Source organism: Heloderma suspectum, chromosome 10 (genome assembly GCF_057233095.1).
Source record: "Heloderma suspectum isolate Gila_16-S chromosome 10, 16-S_ref, whole genome shotgun sequence".
Lineage (NCBI taxonomy): Eukaryota > Metazoa > Chordata > Lepidosauria > Squamata > Helodermatidae > Heloderma > Heloderma suspectum.
Window position 1 is genome coordinate 27,048,793 of NC_139467.1, and position 18,181 is coordinate 27,066,973.

Consider the following 18,181-nt stretch of genomic DNA (forward strand, 5'->3'; position numbering starts at 1 on the left):
TTCACGTAGCCTATCATGGCTAGATCTGCAAAGTCAGCCGTGATAGGCTACGTGAATCGTCACGTAGCCTATCACGGGTGACATTAAAAAAAAAAAAAAAGCACGTACGCGAATGGTGGCCCCCATAGGGAGCCGCCATTCCCGTTCCTTATTTAGTTGCTGTAGTCTACGTAAATGCAAATAGCGTTGCCCTTATTTTCGCCGTAGTCTATGTAAACATTTACGTAGACTACAGCGACCAAATAAGGAACGGGAATGGCGGCTCCCTATTGGGGCCGCCATTATCCGTAAACACTTTTTTTTTTTTAAGTCACCTGTGATAGGCTACATGACGATTCACGTAGCCTATCACGGCTGACTTTGCAAATCTAGCCGTGATAGGCTACGTGAATCGTCACGTAGCCTATCAGGGGACTTTTTTTTTTTCTTTGATTGCAATGGCGGGGGCGGCAGCCGGTCGAAAGACCAGCTGCCGCTCCCGCCCCGCTCGAACACCGGACGAACCGCCAGCCGGACCCGCCGCCGGGAGGGACATTCAGGGAAGGTAAGTCCCGTCCCGGGGGGGGGTGCGGGGGGCGGGGGGGGCGGAGGATTTCTCCTCGAAACTTGTTCGGGGGGCCGAACACGTTGGCGCTCGGCCCCCCGAAGTTTCGGGGAGAAATTCTCCGCCATCCCTAAATATAAGATGGCTTGCATACAAAGTAAACCATGCTGAGGGTCAAGACAAAGGCTAGGGATGAGTGAGATTTTGACTTGGTTCATTTTTTGAAAAGAACTTACTTTTCTTCATAAATGGGATGGAAAAACTGGAGATGCTAATCCTAATACTATGGCAGAAAGCAAAACCGACAAATTCATCCAACCAGGTCCAGGGCTTTTAATCATAGAAATATAGGAAGCTGCCTTAAATTGAGTCATACCATAGGTCCATCTAGCCCAGTTCTTTTTCTCCAAAATATGAACTTTGCAAATTTGGTAACTCCTTACCAAGAATGAACTGAAACTCTCACCCATCTGCAACCAGGCAAATTCAATAGGTGCAGGTATTCCCAGTATGGAGAGGAACATGATGTAGCTGCCTGCCAGGTAGGGGTGTATGAAATCATCTTTCTGATCCGGGGCATCCATGGGGGGGGAGGCGATCCGTCCCTCCCCCCGGAGTCCTCCCCAGAATCATTGTCAACACTGACTGGCACTGGGTTTCAGGCAGGATCCTTTTCTAGCCCTACCTGGAGGAGTCAGAGATTAAACCTGGGACCTTCTCCATGCAAAGCATGTGCTCTACCACTGAGCTACTGCTCACTTAGCTCTTAAAAGTCTGAACTTGAATCCCTGTGTATTCAGCCATGTTAGTGATGAATTCATGTTGCCACTTCTTCTTTTTCTGACAGGCTCCTCGTCTATAATAGCTACCTGGCAGTAGGGATGGCAGAGAATTCTGCCACGAACTCCAATGAGGCCAGATTCTAAAGAATCCGTAGCCTATAATGGCTAAAGCAGGGATGCAAATGGTGTCACCTACATCGGACGCCATTTGCGTCCGCAGCCCAGCAGCGGATGGAAGTCTGACTGCCGACAAGCCTGGCTGGTGGCTCTGCGGACTCCCCGCGGAGCGGAGCCAGCTGGGGAGGATTCCCAGTGAAAGGGAAGAATGCCTTTTCTAATAAGATGAAGCCTGCTACAATTAGGGATTCTCCACGAATCTCCGGGAGGCCGAATGCCAATCCATTCGGCCCCTCGAAATTGGTGGGGAAATTCTCCGCCCCCCCGCCCCCCCCCCCGGAATGGGACTTACCTCTGTCGAATGTCCCCCTCGGCGGTGGGTCCCGGCGGCGTTTCGGCGGCGTTTCGGCATGGGCGGGGGCGGTGGCCGGTCTTCCGACCAGCTGCCGCCGCCACCATTTCCCAGGAAAGTTAAAAAAAAATGTGATAGGCTACGTAACTATTTACGTAGCCTATCACGGCTAGATTTTCAAAGTCAGCCGTGATAGGCTATGTAAATCTTTACGTAGCCTATCACGCGTGACTTTGAAAAAAAAAAGCGTGTATGCAAATGGCAGCGCCCATGGGCACCGCCATTTGAGTTCCTTATTTGGGCATGGGTAGTCTATGTAAAGATTTACGTAGGCTACGGCGAAAATAAGGGCAACGCTATTTGCGTTGCCCTCATTTTCGCCGTAGTCTACGTAAAGATTTACACAGACTACCCGTGCTTAAATAAGGAAAGCAAATGGCGACACCATGGGCGCCACCATTTGCATACACGCTTTTTTTTTTTCCAAAGTCACGCGTGATAGGCTACGTAAAGATTTACATAGCCTATCACGGCTGACTGAAAATCTAGCCGTGATAGGCTACGTAAATAGTTACGTAGCCTATCACGTGTGTTTTTTTCAAAACTTTTTTATTTCGCGGCCGGGGAGACGGGGCGCTCTCCCCCAGCCAGAATTTCAGCGGCGAGGGATGGGGCACCTCCCCCCCGCCAAGAATTTCGGGGTGAGAACCGAAGCGCCTCCCCCCACACCGAAAACATCTGCCGGACCAGGTAAGGGACTTTCATCCATCCTTAGCTACAATACACAAGATGATTATCTAAAACAAAACAAAAAGGGTACCCCACACACACTGAATTAGGAGAGATATGTGTCCCTTTGAAATATAAGTTTGCATAAAAACAGCAAAAGATAGGAGATGAATCAATTAAACATTTATGGAAATTGAATTAATTTGTGAATCAATCAATTCAGACTCATGCAATTACTGTGTAATCCTAAACATGACTACTGGGAAGTAAATCCCATGGAGTTCAATGGGACTGACTCCCAGGTAAGTGTGTACAGGATTGCAGCCTTAAGGCACAATCCTATGGGGATAGGCAGCCACCTCCAAACTTGGAGGTGACCACCTATCCAATGCAGGGCAGGAGAAGCATGGAGGGGATCGTCCCCTCCGTGTTTCAGCCGCCCTGCATTTGCAGCTAGATTCGCAATTTCGGCTGTCTAGCTGAGGAAGGCGGAGCGGGGAAGCAGCTGCTGGATGATACATGTGATGCGTTGTACGGGCATTTCCACCTTCCCCACCCTGGAACACCCCCCAGAACACCCCGTTTTTGCCGGTCTGTGCTCCTCTTCCGAGCACAGAGCATGGGGCCATTCTGAGCCACCTGCGAGGCAGTGCAGGAGGGAGAGGACGGTCGGTTCCCGGAAACCAACATATCCTATGGCCATCTAGCCGCTGACTAGTGGCCATAGGATTGCTCCCTTAATCAACTAAGGTTGCAGTCCTATAACTGTTTACCTGGTAGTGAACTCCACTTAATGGGACTTATTCCTGACTAGACATGTGTAGGATTGCACTGTAAGTAGGGATGTATGGGCTGTGTAAAATCTGCTCTGTCTGTGTTTTGCGGATTGTCACGTGCCTTTCATTCCATCATCCGCCCACAGATGGATGTGAATTTTTTTTCCCGTCGTGCAGAAAAATACGGAAATAATTACATAAGTATTTACATAAGTATTTATGTAAGTATTTACATAATTTACCCCAGTACGTAATGTTTAGCATAATGTCCCCATTCCATTCAACTTTTCCTCAGCAGAAACATACGTATTTTCTTCCGAATTTATATGTGTAAATTTCAGGAAAGTAAAAAAATCATCTGAAAGCCCACGGACTCCACAGGGCCTGAGGGAATCGCTCAACAATGGATTCCACAGGTCGAATTCCACAGGTCGAAATCCAAGCTCATTTTAATCCATCTAGAATTTCTACAGCATCCCTAATAGGGATGTACGAAAGTGACTTACCTTTCGCGGATTATGTTGATGGTGGGGGGGAGGAGTTCCATCCCTCCCCCCAGAATCCTGGCCGGGTGGGAGGCACTCTGTTCCTCCCCCCGGAATCCTCGAAGGGCCAGCTGTGCTCTGCGGCAGCTCCACGGAGCAGCCGGCCAGGCCTGGCCCGGCCAGGCCAGAGATGTCCGCAGCCGGATTTCTGGCCGCGGAGGGCTCCGGGTAAAACAAAAAACAAAAAAATGCATGTGCAAATGGCGGGGGCTACAGCTGCCGCCATTTGCGTTCCTTCTTTTTACCGTCTTAATCTACGTAAATATTTACATGGACTACGACGGCGAAAATCAAGGGGAACGCAAACAGCGTAGCGGGCACTATTTGCATCCCTTTTTGATTCCCCGTTTTAGCCTACATAAATCTTTAAGTAGGCTAAAACGGTGAATCAAAAGGGGACACAAATAGCACCTGTTACGCTATTTGCGTTCCCCTTGATTTTCGCCGTCGTCGTCTATGTAAATATTTACGTAGATTAAGACGGTAAAAAGAAGGAACGCAAATGGTGGCGGCTGTAGCCCCCGCCATTTGCATATGCATTTTTTTAACCCACCCAACCATGATAGGCTACGTAAAGATTTACGTAGTCTATCATGTCTTTTTTTTTTTTAAACCTAGCCATGATAGGCTACGTAGGGATGTACGAAAGTCACTTACCTTTTACGAAATTTGATTTGCGGTGAGGGGGAGGCGCTCCATCCCTCCCTTCGAAATTCTGGCTGGGGGGGAGGCGCCCCGTCCCTTCCCCCCCGAAATTCTGGCCCGGGGGGAGGCGCCCCGTTCCTCCCGCCGCGAATCCTGGCTGGCTGGGTCTGCAAATGGCGGCGGCCATAGCCGCCGCCGCCGTTTGCATCCCTGCAGTCAGCCATGATAGGCTACGTAAATGTTTACGTAGCCTATCATGGCTGAGTAAAAAAAAAAAACGCGCATACGCAAATGGCGGAGCCCATGGGCGCTGCCATTTGCGTTCCTTATTTTGGCACGTCTAGTCTACGTAAACATTTACGTAGACTACGGCGAAAATAAGGGGAATGCAAATAGCGTAGACGCTACGCTATTTGCGTTCCCCTTATTTTCGCCATAGTTTTATTTTTTTTTAACCCACCCAACCATGATAGGCTACGTAAAGATAGTTTATTTATCTTTATAGTTTATTTTGCCGCCATTTGCGTACGCACAGTTTGTTTTTTGTTTTTTTACTCAGCCGTGATAGGCTACGTAAACATTTACGTAGCCTATCACGGTATTTTTTAAAAATCTAGCCGTGATAGGCTACGTAAATCTTTACGTAGCCTATCACGTTTTTTTTTTTTTACTGGAAATGGCGGCGGCGGCCGCCAGTTGGAAGACTGGCCGCCGCAGCCGCCTCAGCTGCCACCGCCGAACCGGCGCAGGAGCTGCCGCCGCCAGGGAGATTCGCCCAAGGTAAGTCCCGTCCCGGGTGGGGCGGGGGTCAGACCGTTTCGCCACCGATTTCGGGGGGCCGAATGCGCTGGCATTCGGCCTCCCCGAGATTCTTGGTGAAATTCTCTGACATCCCTAGAGCTACGTAAATCTTTACGTAGCCTATCATGTCTTTTTTTTTTTACACAAGTCTGGAAATGGCGGTGGCGGCAGCTGGTCGGAAGACCGGCTGCCGCCGCCACAGCCGCTGCTGGAGCCGCCGCCGGAGCCACCGCCACCCGGAAGATCCGCCCCAGGTGAGTCTCATCCCGGGGGGTATCAGCAGGGTGGTGGTGGGGTGGCAGGCCGTTCCACCACAGATTTGGGGGGACCGAATGCACTGGCATTCGGCCTTACCGAGATCCGTGGCGGAATTCTCTGACATCCCTATTCAGAAATGCCTCATCCCCACACGCACACTGGATTACACTTCCCCACCCCCCTCCACATTCTTAATTTTTATTCTACAGAGCAGGTTTGTGCGGTATGTGCAAAATAACAGCAACACCCGCTGCTACAAGCAAGTGAGTGGAAGTGGAAGAAAATGATACGTTTCCTTCCTTGTTCCTAATATCCAAGTGCCTTTCAAATGATTGCTTTGGAACATGTACAACAGCTTTTCAAGGTGTCCTAATTATTGTAACTAGACCAAGTTTGTCGAATTCATAATATTGGAGAGGGGAGTCTCAGACATCTGCAACAACCAAACACCAAAGGGTAATTTTGTGTCAGGGAAGTGAAGTGCAGGGAGAGATTTCAATAGGAAGTCCCGCAGGACACAAACCCATACTATAATAACGGTATCACAAAGCAGAGGCGCTGCAAATGTTCTGTTTTGATATGGCATAGGATGTGAATTTCATGGTTTAGGGACACAATGTCCTTTCAGGGAAAAAAAAATCACAGAAGCTCTCTGTGAATTCTCAGCCCGAGCTCACAGCCTGGGCACTGTGCCAACAAGAATTTCAGAGGATGTGGGGCTAAACTACATTAAATGTGTAGTGTGTAGCTGATCCTAACTTTGTTTTTACTTTAGTGTAAGTGTGCAGGGCCCTGATCCAGATTGGGAAAACCATGCATGTGTAGGGAGGGGGTTGAACCTTCCCACTCAGCTGCTTCCTCCCCCCAAATGGACTCCCCTATGGGGACTGAAGAAAGAAATTCCCAAAGGCGGTTTTCTTTCTCTCTTCCTTAAGCTCCCACATGGACTGGATGAAATTAGGAAAGGGCTGGTGGGAATGTGTCACCTCCCTACCTGCATGCATGGTTCCAATCTGGATCAAGGGTCCATGCAGTTACACTAAAGTTAAAATAAATAAAAAAGTTAGGGTCAGCTACAAGCTGCACATTTAAGATGGCATGTAGTTTAGCCCTTGGTTTTCAGCCCTTCCAAACTCAGCAGAAATAGGAGAGTCTGAGAAAAGAAAATACTTATCTCTGCAAGGGCAGATGACAGGAGGTGTGTCTTCGCACAACCTGGAGTAAATGTATAGTGTTCACTGTCACAATTAGAGCTGTGCCCAAAATTTCTGCCATTTTTTTTCCCCTGAACATTCTCATGCAATTTGACAGAAACAAATATGCTTTTGGGAGGGAGGAGAAGAGAAGAAAACATTGGTGAAGTTCTCATGGGTTTGGGTGCATGTTCTTGTGCTTACCTTAGTCATGTGGTGGCTGAGGAGGGTGTACGAGTGTCCTGTCTCTCATTGTACAATAATCTCTCTGGCAGCTAGGGATGGTGTGGGCACCCAATTCTGTCCAGGAATCTGGTGGAACCCCCCCCCCATCTGCACCCCCAAGCCACGCTCACAGAGCCCCTGCCCCTGCTCGCCCCTTCCCATGCTCTGTGAGCAGCCCACACTCACCTTGGCAGCCTTGTTGAACTCCTTGGTTGCCATTTCCCAAAAAATAAAATGGCGATCGCAAAAATGTGCATATTTGGACATGGCCAAAAATGTGTATTCTTGGTAATGCACGTATTCGCAAATGCAAAATGCACAAAGTCACACACATGAAAATGTGCACATTTTCATGCACTGAAATATGCACATTCACAAAAAAATTGTGCATTTTTGTGCATATGCACATTTTTGTAATTGTCCTTTTATTTTTTGAAAAATGGCAATTCTGGAGCTCAACGAGGCCACTGGGGTGGGTGCTGGCCACTCGCTGAGCACAGGAGGGGCTCAAGTGTGGTCTGGGGACCGGCAAGAAGGGGGCAAGGGCTGGGCGGGTGCCTAGAGGACCTGGACAGGGATGTGTTGGCACATCCCTACTGGCAGTCTGCAGCCACCCTGGCTTACCACGCTTCAATTAAAACCCACAGGAAGCCATCATCCTCCTGTGGGCCCTTTTCAGATCAGGAAAGCATGGACAGCTGGAGTAGCTGCCGAATGATGGAAAGATGCGTAACAGAAAGAGGAAAAACAGTACACAGACAATGATATGCAGCAGCCCTGGCCTCCTTGCAATGATAAGGAAAGTTCAAAGACTCCAACAAAAAAAATGCAAAAGAAATTGTAAAGCACCCCAAAAATGAGGCAGAAAAACTGAAGTCTCTTACACAGTGGAAGAAAACTTTCAGAGAAATTGGAGGACAGATTTCAGCCCAGCACTACTCATAAAATGTGATGATGGCATGGGCTTAGATGACTTTAAAAGGAGATTAGATAAATTGATGGAAGGGGCTAGGTTCAACAATGGATATTAGTAAAACCCAGAGGCATTATGCCAACATTTTTGGGGAGGGGGGCTTCCCCTCCTTTGAGGTCAGCATAGAAATGGGACGTTCTGGCCAGGAGAGACAGAGCACTCCATCTCACTTTGGCCAGCATGATCCATTACCCTGATTTATATGGTGTGGCCAGAAAGAGAAAAGCCCTCCTAACTAACCAACGTAAAGAGCATCAGGTCCCTCTAAGCAGCCTGTTGAACACTGAAACCACCCAACAGGGCCCAGTTCTTTTTCAGGTTGAGCACTAATATACTCATGTGCCTCTACTCACTATGAGAGTAATAAATCAGAGGGCTGACTATTTATGTGTCATTTGAGTTGTGTGAGAGCTGCTTTCACACAGCTACTGCTAGGGATGGACGAAAGTCACTTACCTGATCCCGAAGCTTGCTTCGGGGTGGGGGGAGGCGCTCCGTCCCTCCCCCCGAAATTCTGGCCGGGGGGAGGCGCCCCGCCCATCCCCACCGAAATTCTGGCCGGGGGGGAGGCACCCCGTCCCTCCCCGCCAAAATTCTGGCCGGGGGGAGGCGCCCCGTCCCTCCGGCCGCGAAACCTCATCTCCTGCCGGGACGCAAATGGCGACGACCGTAGCCGCCGCCGTTTGCGTCCCTGCAGTCAGCCGTGATAGGCTACGTAAATGTTTACGTAACCTATCACGGCTGACTTTAAAAAAAAAGAAAAAAAGCGCGTACGCAAATGGCGGCGCCCATGTGCGCCGCCATTTGCGTTCCTTCTTTTGGCACGTGTAGTCTACGTAAACATTTACGTAGACTACAGCGAAAATAAGGGCAACGCTATTTGCGTTCCCCTTATTTTCGCTGTAGTCTACGTAAATGTTTACGTAGACTACACATGCCAAAATAAGGAACGCAAATGGCGGCGCCCATGGGCGCCGCCATTTGCGTACTCACTTTTTTTCCCCCAAAGTCAGCCGTGATAGGCTACGTAAGCATTTACGTAGTGTATCACGGTGTTTTTTTTAAATCTAGCCGTGATAGGCTACGTAAATCTTTACATAGCCTATCACGTTCATTTGTTTTTTGTTTTTTTTTACTTGGAAATGGCGGTGGCGGCAGCCGGTCAGAAGACTGGCCGCCGCCGCCGAACCGCCGCCGGAGCCGCCACCGCCAGGGACATTGAGCAAGGTAAGTCCCATCCCGGGGGGGGCGGGGGGGCAGACCGTTTCTCCACCAATTTCGGGGGGCCGAATGCACCGGCATTCGGCCTCCCCGAGATTCGTGGAGAAATTCTCTGACATCCCTAGCTACTGCCCACATCGACCCTTGGTAATATCGATACGGAGCAATCACGTAGGTCAGATGATGGACAAGGATGCTTCCTATGCCAACCTTCCTTGTGGAAAGCAGCCACCTAGAAGTGTCTCACAAACCACTCAGACAATGCATTGACAGTTAGGGCTCATAGTTCCATCCTCAGGGATGAATTGTGTCCTTCAATTCATATTCTGTGGCAATGACAGATGGTGCACTCTCCCTCTCCTGTGTATGCACACATGCCATAGTACGAACCTAAGATGAGTCCTGTTGGATCAGACAAAAGCTCCATCTAGTCCAGCATCCTGTTTTCAACAGTGGCCAACCAGATTCTTCCAGGAAGCCCACCAGTAGGGCATAAAGGCAATAGCCCTCACTTGCCATTGCTCACCAGCAACTGGCACTGGCAGCCATACTGCCTCTGAACCTGGAGGCTGCAGATGCAGTCCCCATGGACTAGTGATGTCAACAAGAATTGTAATGTCTTGGCTTGGACTACAAACCTCAGCTTAACTCAACTACAAAGGAATTATTACTGCTCTACTCCCACATCCTCCTCTGGCTTGGATTTTAATTTGCAGTCATAAAACAACAAAAGATGGGTGAACTTACCCCGAATGATTGTTTTTTGTTTGTTTGTTTTATTCTAAAAGTAATGAATTCGTTCATGTGAGCTTAGACTAGAGTTATCCTTCAATACAAACTCTTGTTCCGTGTTTTTGTGCATGCGCAAAATCAAGGTGCATTTGGGGAGCTGTAGGACTCATTTAATGTGGCGAGACATCATGCGTCACCACAATATACCCCCTTTCTGTTTGGCTGTTTTCATATGGCCTGCCTGTGTGATGATGTCACGTGATGTTTACTCACTGTCGCCAATTGCCAGTATGAAGATGGACCATGCAGAGTCCTAGTTGTGGAGTTAGAAGCAGCTTAGCAGACTGCTTCAAGTAAGCTTTCGAGGGTTCGAGGTAGTAGGGTGACTGAATATTTGGGAAGGGGAATCTTGTACTACTTTACTGCATGTGCTCCGAAGCTCGCAATCAATTCCAAACTTAATAGCCATAATACATCGATCAGGCTTGCTACAAAAGTGAGCATTATGTATGAATGGGTTCCAATCAATGAGCTGACTAATTACAGAATGTGGTGGCATCACTAAAAGCAATCAGACAAATGAACAAGGGGGCAGAGAGACACTGGAGGCAGGTAGGTGGGCAGAAGTATAGGAGGCAGGATTCTACATGGTAAGGCGTCTAGAGGCTCATGCAATGTTGGAGGAGAGATCTGATGGTGTCCAGCTTAAATTGGATTTTCCCAGAATAAATCAAGTTGTTTCCCAATCCTGGGGTGGGGTGGGATAGCTGAATTTATTCCAAGTTAATCTGAAGGGAGCTTGGAACAGGCTGGGGTTCACAAATCACCAGCAAGAATTAAAAATCTGGTGCCATATTCTCACCTCATACTCCTGTTTGAATCCATAGCCTTCTGCAGTCTTCATCTGGTTGATGTGCTGGAGAAGATCAGCCACCCGGACGGCGGGATGAAGTTGCCCAGTGTGAAAGGGGGAGCCTTTGCGCCCACATTGCCTTCGGGGGGAACCCCCTAACAAACTGCTGGACTCATTGACAACGCTGCTGCGCTGGTCACCTGAGAATGACGGAGCAAGATGTGGTAGAGAGGAAGAAAAGGGATCCATTGAACAACAGGAATTGACAAAGATCCATCTATCAAGCTACGCATGTGTGTTGGACAGAGGCTGAGTTGGGAAACCTGTAACAATGGCTAGTCTTTGGAAGGATGCCTCATGTAAATGTAGGAAATAAACTCATGGCCTAAGCTACCTTACACTCTCACTGCATTTGGTGCCTATGCTACACCGTGTCAAACCCCCAACCTGGGCAGTAGCTCAGGCACCAACCTAGACAAGAAAACACAGGACAAAGGACACAGTGGACCATTTTTCCTCCTTCGCTCAACATCTCAAATCAGAGCACAGTGCACTTTTGTTTCGTGCAACTCAATACCTAGCCCCAGAGGTGTATGCAATTTAGCCTGAAGGCTCCCTCCAAGAGTGGCTGCAGGATTTTCTGCAGTTGGCCACTCCCACTAGTTTTCACACCATTCATTCATATGCATACCCCATTCACTCACACACACACACACACACACACACACACACACACCATTCATATATACTTATACATTCCATCCACACAGACACACACAATTTGTACACCCCATTCATACACAAACACCCCATTAGGGATGGTGGAGAATTCTGCCACGGACTCCAATGAGGCCGGATTCTTTCGAATCTGGCCCCCTGGAGTCTGTGGCAGAATGGACCCCTGACCTCCACCACCCCACGAAGTTTGATGCAGATGGACCCTACCTGCTGCCGGACGGGCCCGTGTCCACCTGCTGAGTCTGCTGCCGATCTGTGGATGCAAATGGCGTCCGGCATAACGGATGCCATTTGCGTCCCTGCTTTGTTCATGATAGGCTACGGAAAGATTTACGTAGCCTATCACGAACAGAACAGGTATGCAAATGGCAATTGCTACGCCGGACACCATTTGCGTTGGCAGACCAGCAGCAGACGGAATTCCAGCTACGGACGGGCCTGGTCAGTAGCTCCGCAGACTTGCCACGGAGCGGAGCTGGCCGGGGAGGATTCCAGGGGGAGGGACAGATCACCTCCCCCCCGCAGACCCCCAGGCGGAACGGTGAGTGGGGTTCATACGCCCCTACACTCCATTCACACAGACACATACAATTTGTACATTCCATTCACATACAAACACACACACACACACACAATTTGTACACCCCATTCACAGACACATACAATTCACACGTCATTCATACCATCTGTCATCCCACCCACCCCACTACCACCACACACACACACACGATTCTGCACATGGACAGATAATTCTGTTTTCTCTGATCACAGAGACAGAGGCATCCTTTCTCTGAGAACAGTCGCTTCCTCCATCGGCAGAATGGAGCACCCTTCTCTGAGGGGCAGTTGCTTCAGAGAAGGGGGAGGGCCCCCAGCTAGGGATGGCATGGGCACACAATTCAGTCCAGGAATCCAATGGACCTGCCCTTGCCCGCACCCCCAAGCCCCGTTGCCTGAGCCACTGCTTGACCTCTGCCCCTGCTCGGTGAATGGCCCAGACACACCTCGGTAGCCTTGTCGACCTTCACAGTCACCATCTTCTGAGAAACAAAATGGCGATCGCAAAAATGCGCAAATCTGTGCACCTGTGAAAATGCGCATTTTGTGAATGTGCAAATTTGTGTATGTCCAAAAAAGTATGTTTTATGAAAAAAGCACATTTTTGTACACACACTAACTGTCAGGGTGGACACTGAGCCCATAGAATCCCAGAGTAGTTCTGATTCTGAGGTGGAGCAGCCGCTCCTGGGAGAGAAGCACGCTCATCCCTCCCAGGGCCAACAGCTGGCAGAGATTCCTCTCACCGGCATTCCTGACATAGATAGTGGTCCCAGGAGTAGGGGAGCGCAGGAAGAGGGCTTGCTGGACACCGACACAGGGAGCGGTGCCAAATGGAGGGCGCGGAAAGGAGGCGTAGTGCCCGGTTGGTGCACAAACAACGGTCGCGCCCAGAGAATCCAAGGGAAAAGGGGAGGGACTCTCCCTAGCCCATAACTTCAGGGTCTGCCAGTGATTCTCCTTCAAACAGGGACCAACTGTTCCAACTTAGGGCATAGGTTCTCTGCTGCTCATAGCTAGTCGCTGATAGTAGAGTTGTTAAGTTGTAAAAAAGGAATAAAGCTTTGAAAAGAATCCCTTTGTCTGTTTCTGGACTTGGCTACTGGATTAGACTGAAAGGGGCCGCCAAGGAGCTCTTGACACTAACATGTGCCTTTATACAAATGTGCATTTCACACATAAGAATATGCACATTTGCAAAAATGTGCATTTTTGTGCATGAAACATGCCCATTTTTGCGATCGCCATTTTACTTTTTTTTAGAAATGTGGACCGTGGAGACAAGGCCACTGGGGTGAGTGCGGGCTGCTGACCAAGAGTGGGAGAGGCTTGAGCACAGTTCGGGGACCAGTGAGTGGGGGCAGGGGCTGGGCAGGAATCTGGAGAATCCGAACAGGGGTGAGTTCACACATCCCTACCTTCAGCAGGCCTGTTTTAAACTATGTTCTCTACTGAAGGAAGAACGCTGCAGAAGAGAACCCTGGAATATTTGCACGACTGCATTCTGGAAGAGTATGGGATATAATTCAGCCGGTCCAGCTACTTGACCCAGTGCAGAAAAGTTTGCATTCATGAAATAAGATTTTAAAGTTGTGGTTTTAGAAAATTAAAGGAGATGTTTGGAAATGCAATTTCTTCTATGGGATCAAGTACTGATCTCTGTGATAATGGCAGTAATGCGATGCTAGTGACGTCAGTGAGGCCCACTCATCCTGAGTGGAATTATCTCAACCTTTATCTCTATGAGGTAGAATAGGGCTTTTAAGACAATTATACTGAAAGGGGACAACCTGAAGGATAAGCTCTACTAAGGCCACACAGGTGCACTCTCTGGTTCTGTATACATTATCACTAAGCCACAGTTCTAAACTGGCACATAATGAGTGTGCATACTTGATTCCTTTCCAGGACTCATGCACATTCTTGCAATGATCCTCGAGAATTCTAGCACAAGAGCATGAGCAGGTATTCACATACAGGAGGCAAGTTATTTTTTTATTCTTCGAAACAGTCAGGCTTCAGAACTTTGCATCTACATTGTGCATGGCCTGCCATTGGGTCGTACATGTTCATTTGTTCATTTTCTTCCCAACTTGGAAATTCCTGGCCAAATTGATAGCACAACTCAGGCATCAGTGGGGAAAAAATGTTCTGTAAATTATGTACACACAAGAAGTCCATTTTAGCAATCACCAATTATGCACCAACACAATCACTGTGTTTTTGATTGCCTCAGCTGAGGAATGCAATGGCACAAATGCAAATCAGGTATAAATACTCATTTGATTTAAATGAAGAGCATTTTCAGGGATTTCATCTTGAAATACAATGTGCATTGTATACTTTCATATTTCCACCCCAATAAATCCCCAATATTTTCTAACTTTGGCAGCACTGCTAATTAGAATATCCGCTTTGCCTGTGAACATCACTGAAAGGAGAGTTGGAAAAATTTATCCTCATTATTTGAAGGTTGGCAAGGTAGTTAAGGCAGCAATCCTATATACCCTTAGGTGGGAATAAGTCCTATTGAACTCAATAGAGCTTACAACTGATTAGACATACATAGGTTTGCACTGTAAGGTATGTTCAGGGCAGCTAATCTTCATTAAGTGATCCTGTGAATGCAACCATACAAACTTTTTTTTTTAAAAAAAGGCCCTGCTGGATCAGACCAAAGGCCTATCTAGACCAGTATTATCTTCCTACAGTGGCCAACAAGATGCCTCTGTGAATCCCATGAACGGGATATGAGGGAAATCACCCTCTCCCTCATTTTCCCTTGAGCAATTGGTATTCAGAGTAGGGATGCTGGAGAAATTTGAGACAGACTAAAATGAGCTCGGATTTCTAAGAATACCACCTGAGGAATCCATCTGCGGAGCAACCACCTCAGACCGCACAGAGTTTGTGGACTTTCGCAACTTTTTTTGTTTTCTTGTTTTTGTTTATGTTCCCAAAATTTATGCATATTTATTCATAGGAAAATGTGCAAGTTTCTGTTGAGGAAAAGTGGAATGAGATGGGGGACAATATGCTGAACGTTACATACGAATGTAAATTATGTAACTTGTTATGAAACCTCTTATGAAATGATCTGCTCATTTTTCCATGTGAGGGGGAAAAAATTTCATCCATCTGTGAGTGGACAACAGAACAAAAGGTGCCTGACAATCCATGAAACACAGATGGAGTGGATTTTACACAGTCTGTACATCCCTGATTCAGAGGTATGCTGCCTCCAATGCTGGAGGTAACACATGGCCACTGTGACTGGTAGCCTTGACACCCTTGTACTCCATCAACGTCTCATATCCCCTTTTAAATGAAACCTTGTGAGAGTGAATCCCATAGTTCAACTATGTGTTGTGTAAAGAAGGACTGACTTCCTTCCATCTGTCCTGAATCTCCCACCATTCAGATTTATGGGATGAAAGAGAGAGAGAGAGAGAGACTTCTCCCTATCCACTTTCTTTACTCCATGCATAATTTTATATACGTCTATCATGTTCCCTCCACCATTTCCTTGCATCCTGGCATTTCTACATGTTCTTGATATCTGCTCTCATCCTCTTCCTGTCTTTTAAAGTTCTCTCTCTCTCTCTCTCTCTCTCTCTCTCTGAGCTTCTCCCTGCTGTAACTCCTCTGTATGACAGAGTTGTGGAAATGGTTGCTCTAACAACATTTCATTGTAAGAACTCTTTGGCGCTCAATCATAAAGCTCCAACATCTCTTCATCTGGCTGGAAATGCCATCACGTGGTCCCCATTCCCTGCCCTTTTGCTTGTGCTTTCCAGAAGGCAGCATATGCCTTGCTAATTAAAAAAAAACAAAAACCACAGAGACATATCAAGGAAACGTGTTAATTAAAATGTGCGGGACTGATTGATGTTCACAAGAGGGCTCAGACAGCACACCAAACCATCACCGCAACCGCAACCAACAGAAGTTGCAGCAAATGCCTTCTTCTCCAGGTCAATCAACCTTTCCGAGCCTCTAGGAAACCAGCCATTCTGTGTTCCCCTGGGGGGGGGGGGTAGGAACAGAGTTTTACACATGCATCTTAGCTTGCATGTGCTTTTCAAGGACAAAAAAGCACACTGAGACTGAAAAACAGCCTAGCTACCTTGTGAATCATTGTTCATTGTTGATTAGAGTAGTCCTGCCTCCAGGGTGTGGGGAGGCAGCCCTTGGGCAAGATGACCTGACACTGCAATCCTATATAGTGAGGGGGGGAGAACGTCAGGCCTGGGGGCCAAATCCATCCTGCCTGGGGGCCAAATCCATCCTGCCTGGGGGCCATATCTGGCCCTTCAGAGTTCCTGAGACAGCCATGCCCCCTTCCCCTTGATCACTGATCATTTGGTGGCTTCCCAGCTTTTGTGAAGTTTTTACCCCATTCAAAAAGATGGAGATGCCTCTCTTAAGGCTTAGATACTGGCAGGAGGAGCTTCTGAGCTAAAATAGGGTGGTATTTTTGGCCCTGCCCCATTTTCCTTTGTCCCGCCCACCTTTGCCTGTGGCCCCACCCATTGCTGGAATGCAATTCTGAGAGGTTCTCCAAAATGGAATTCAGTCCTTGGACCAAAAGAGGTTCAATACTTCTGCTATATGAATACTTACCGGGAGTACGCACCACTGAAATGAATATGTTTCACTTTGAATAAACATGTACAGGATTGCACTGTTAGTGCACCTCCCTCCCTCTACTTGTTGCTATTGCTACCGCATGGCTACCCAGACAGAGAGTAGAGTGCTGCCACTCCTTTTCCTCACTCTGATGACGATGAGGAGGAGGAATTCTTTATAAAAGTATTTATATATCACAAAATCAACTCATTCCCCAACTGACCTCACTATTCACACACACACACACACACACACCTTCTATCATGTGTGCATACATTCTTGCAGCTGAGGTTAACACTTCATGCATCTGATGAAGTGGACTGCAGTCCATGAAAGCTTATGCTTCAGACATGTGTTTCTCTTTATAGGGCAATGAGTCTTTGGGCTGTTTTTGCCTCAACAGACTAACATGGCTACCTGTCTGGAAACTGTTCATAGAAGGCCGCTGAACAGGCAAACTATAGCAAAGAAGAGAGGCAGTGCCTGCCCTGGTTTAGGTACAGTAGAAAAGCAGTCCTCTGTGGAACAATATAAGCACAGGTTTAAATCTCATGGGCAATGCAAATAAATAACTAAATAACTACTGATCAGGTTGTTGTTCAGTCGTTCAGTTGTGTCCGACTCTTCGTGACCCCATGGACCATAGCATGCCAGGCCTTCCTGTCCTGCGCTCTCTCCCAGAGCATGCTCAAGTTCATATTCATTGCATCGGTGATGCTATCTAGCCATCTCATCCTCTGCCGTCCCTTCTCCTTTTGCCTTCAGTCTTTCCCAGCATCAGGGTCTTTTCCAGAGAGTTTTCTCTTCGCATTAGGTGGCCAAAATATTTGAGCTTCAGCTTCAGTATCTGTCCTTCCAATGAGCACTCAGGGTTGATTTCCTTTAGGGTGGACTGATTTGACCTCCTTGCAGTCCAGGGGACTCGTAAGAGTCTTCAGCGCCACAGTTCAAAAAAACTGATCATGATCACTTATAAATAACTTGGTCTCTTTTATATCTGATGGTGAATCATGTTAATTCTTTTATATCTGACGTTAACTCTTTTATATCTGATGGTTAATCACGTTAATTAGAATCACGATGGTGATGGTGAATCGAGTTAATTCTAACTCGAGGTGACATGATAATCCATCAAGCTCCATTTCTGAAGTAAATGTTGTAGTTAGGGAAGGGTAGATATGAATTGCTCGAGTTCATTGAACTTCTCTGCATTCTTCCTGTGTTCCTTGAAGTTCATTTTGCCTCATTTCTGTTCCCGAACATGAGCGTCTTTTTCTTCCAATCAGGAAAAAAATCACTTTTTTCCCATGAGGAAAAGAATGTGTATTTTTAAAAGTGTGCCATTTTTCTCAATTGAGTGTGTGTGCATGTGTGTGTGTGTGTGTGTGTACTGTATATGCATTTTCAAAAATGAATGTTGTTCCCCACCAAAAAAAATGTGCATTGCCCCACACAAACCAAAGCATAAAATGTGACCGGGGAGGGGGGAATTGTGCAAGTGTGCAGTTTC

General features: G+C 47.6%; 1 protein-coding gene across 1 annotated transcript in view; it reads right to left on the bottom strand.

Moving 5' to 3' along the window:
- PTPRU (protein tyrosine phosphatase receptor type U) overlaps positions 1 to 18,181 on the bottom strand; it is a 622,411-nt gene that overhangs the window by 104,984 nt on the left and 499,246 nt on the right. Inside the window, exon 16 of the mRNA XM_084815602.1 lies at positions 10,756 to 10,946. Coding sequence (XP_084671728.1) covers positions 10,756 to 10,946 — 191 coding nt within the window. The remainder of the gene's footprint in view (positions 1 to 10,755; positions 10,947 to 18,181) is intronic.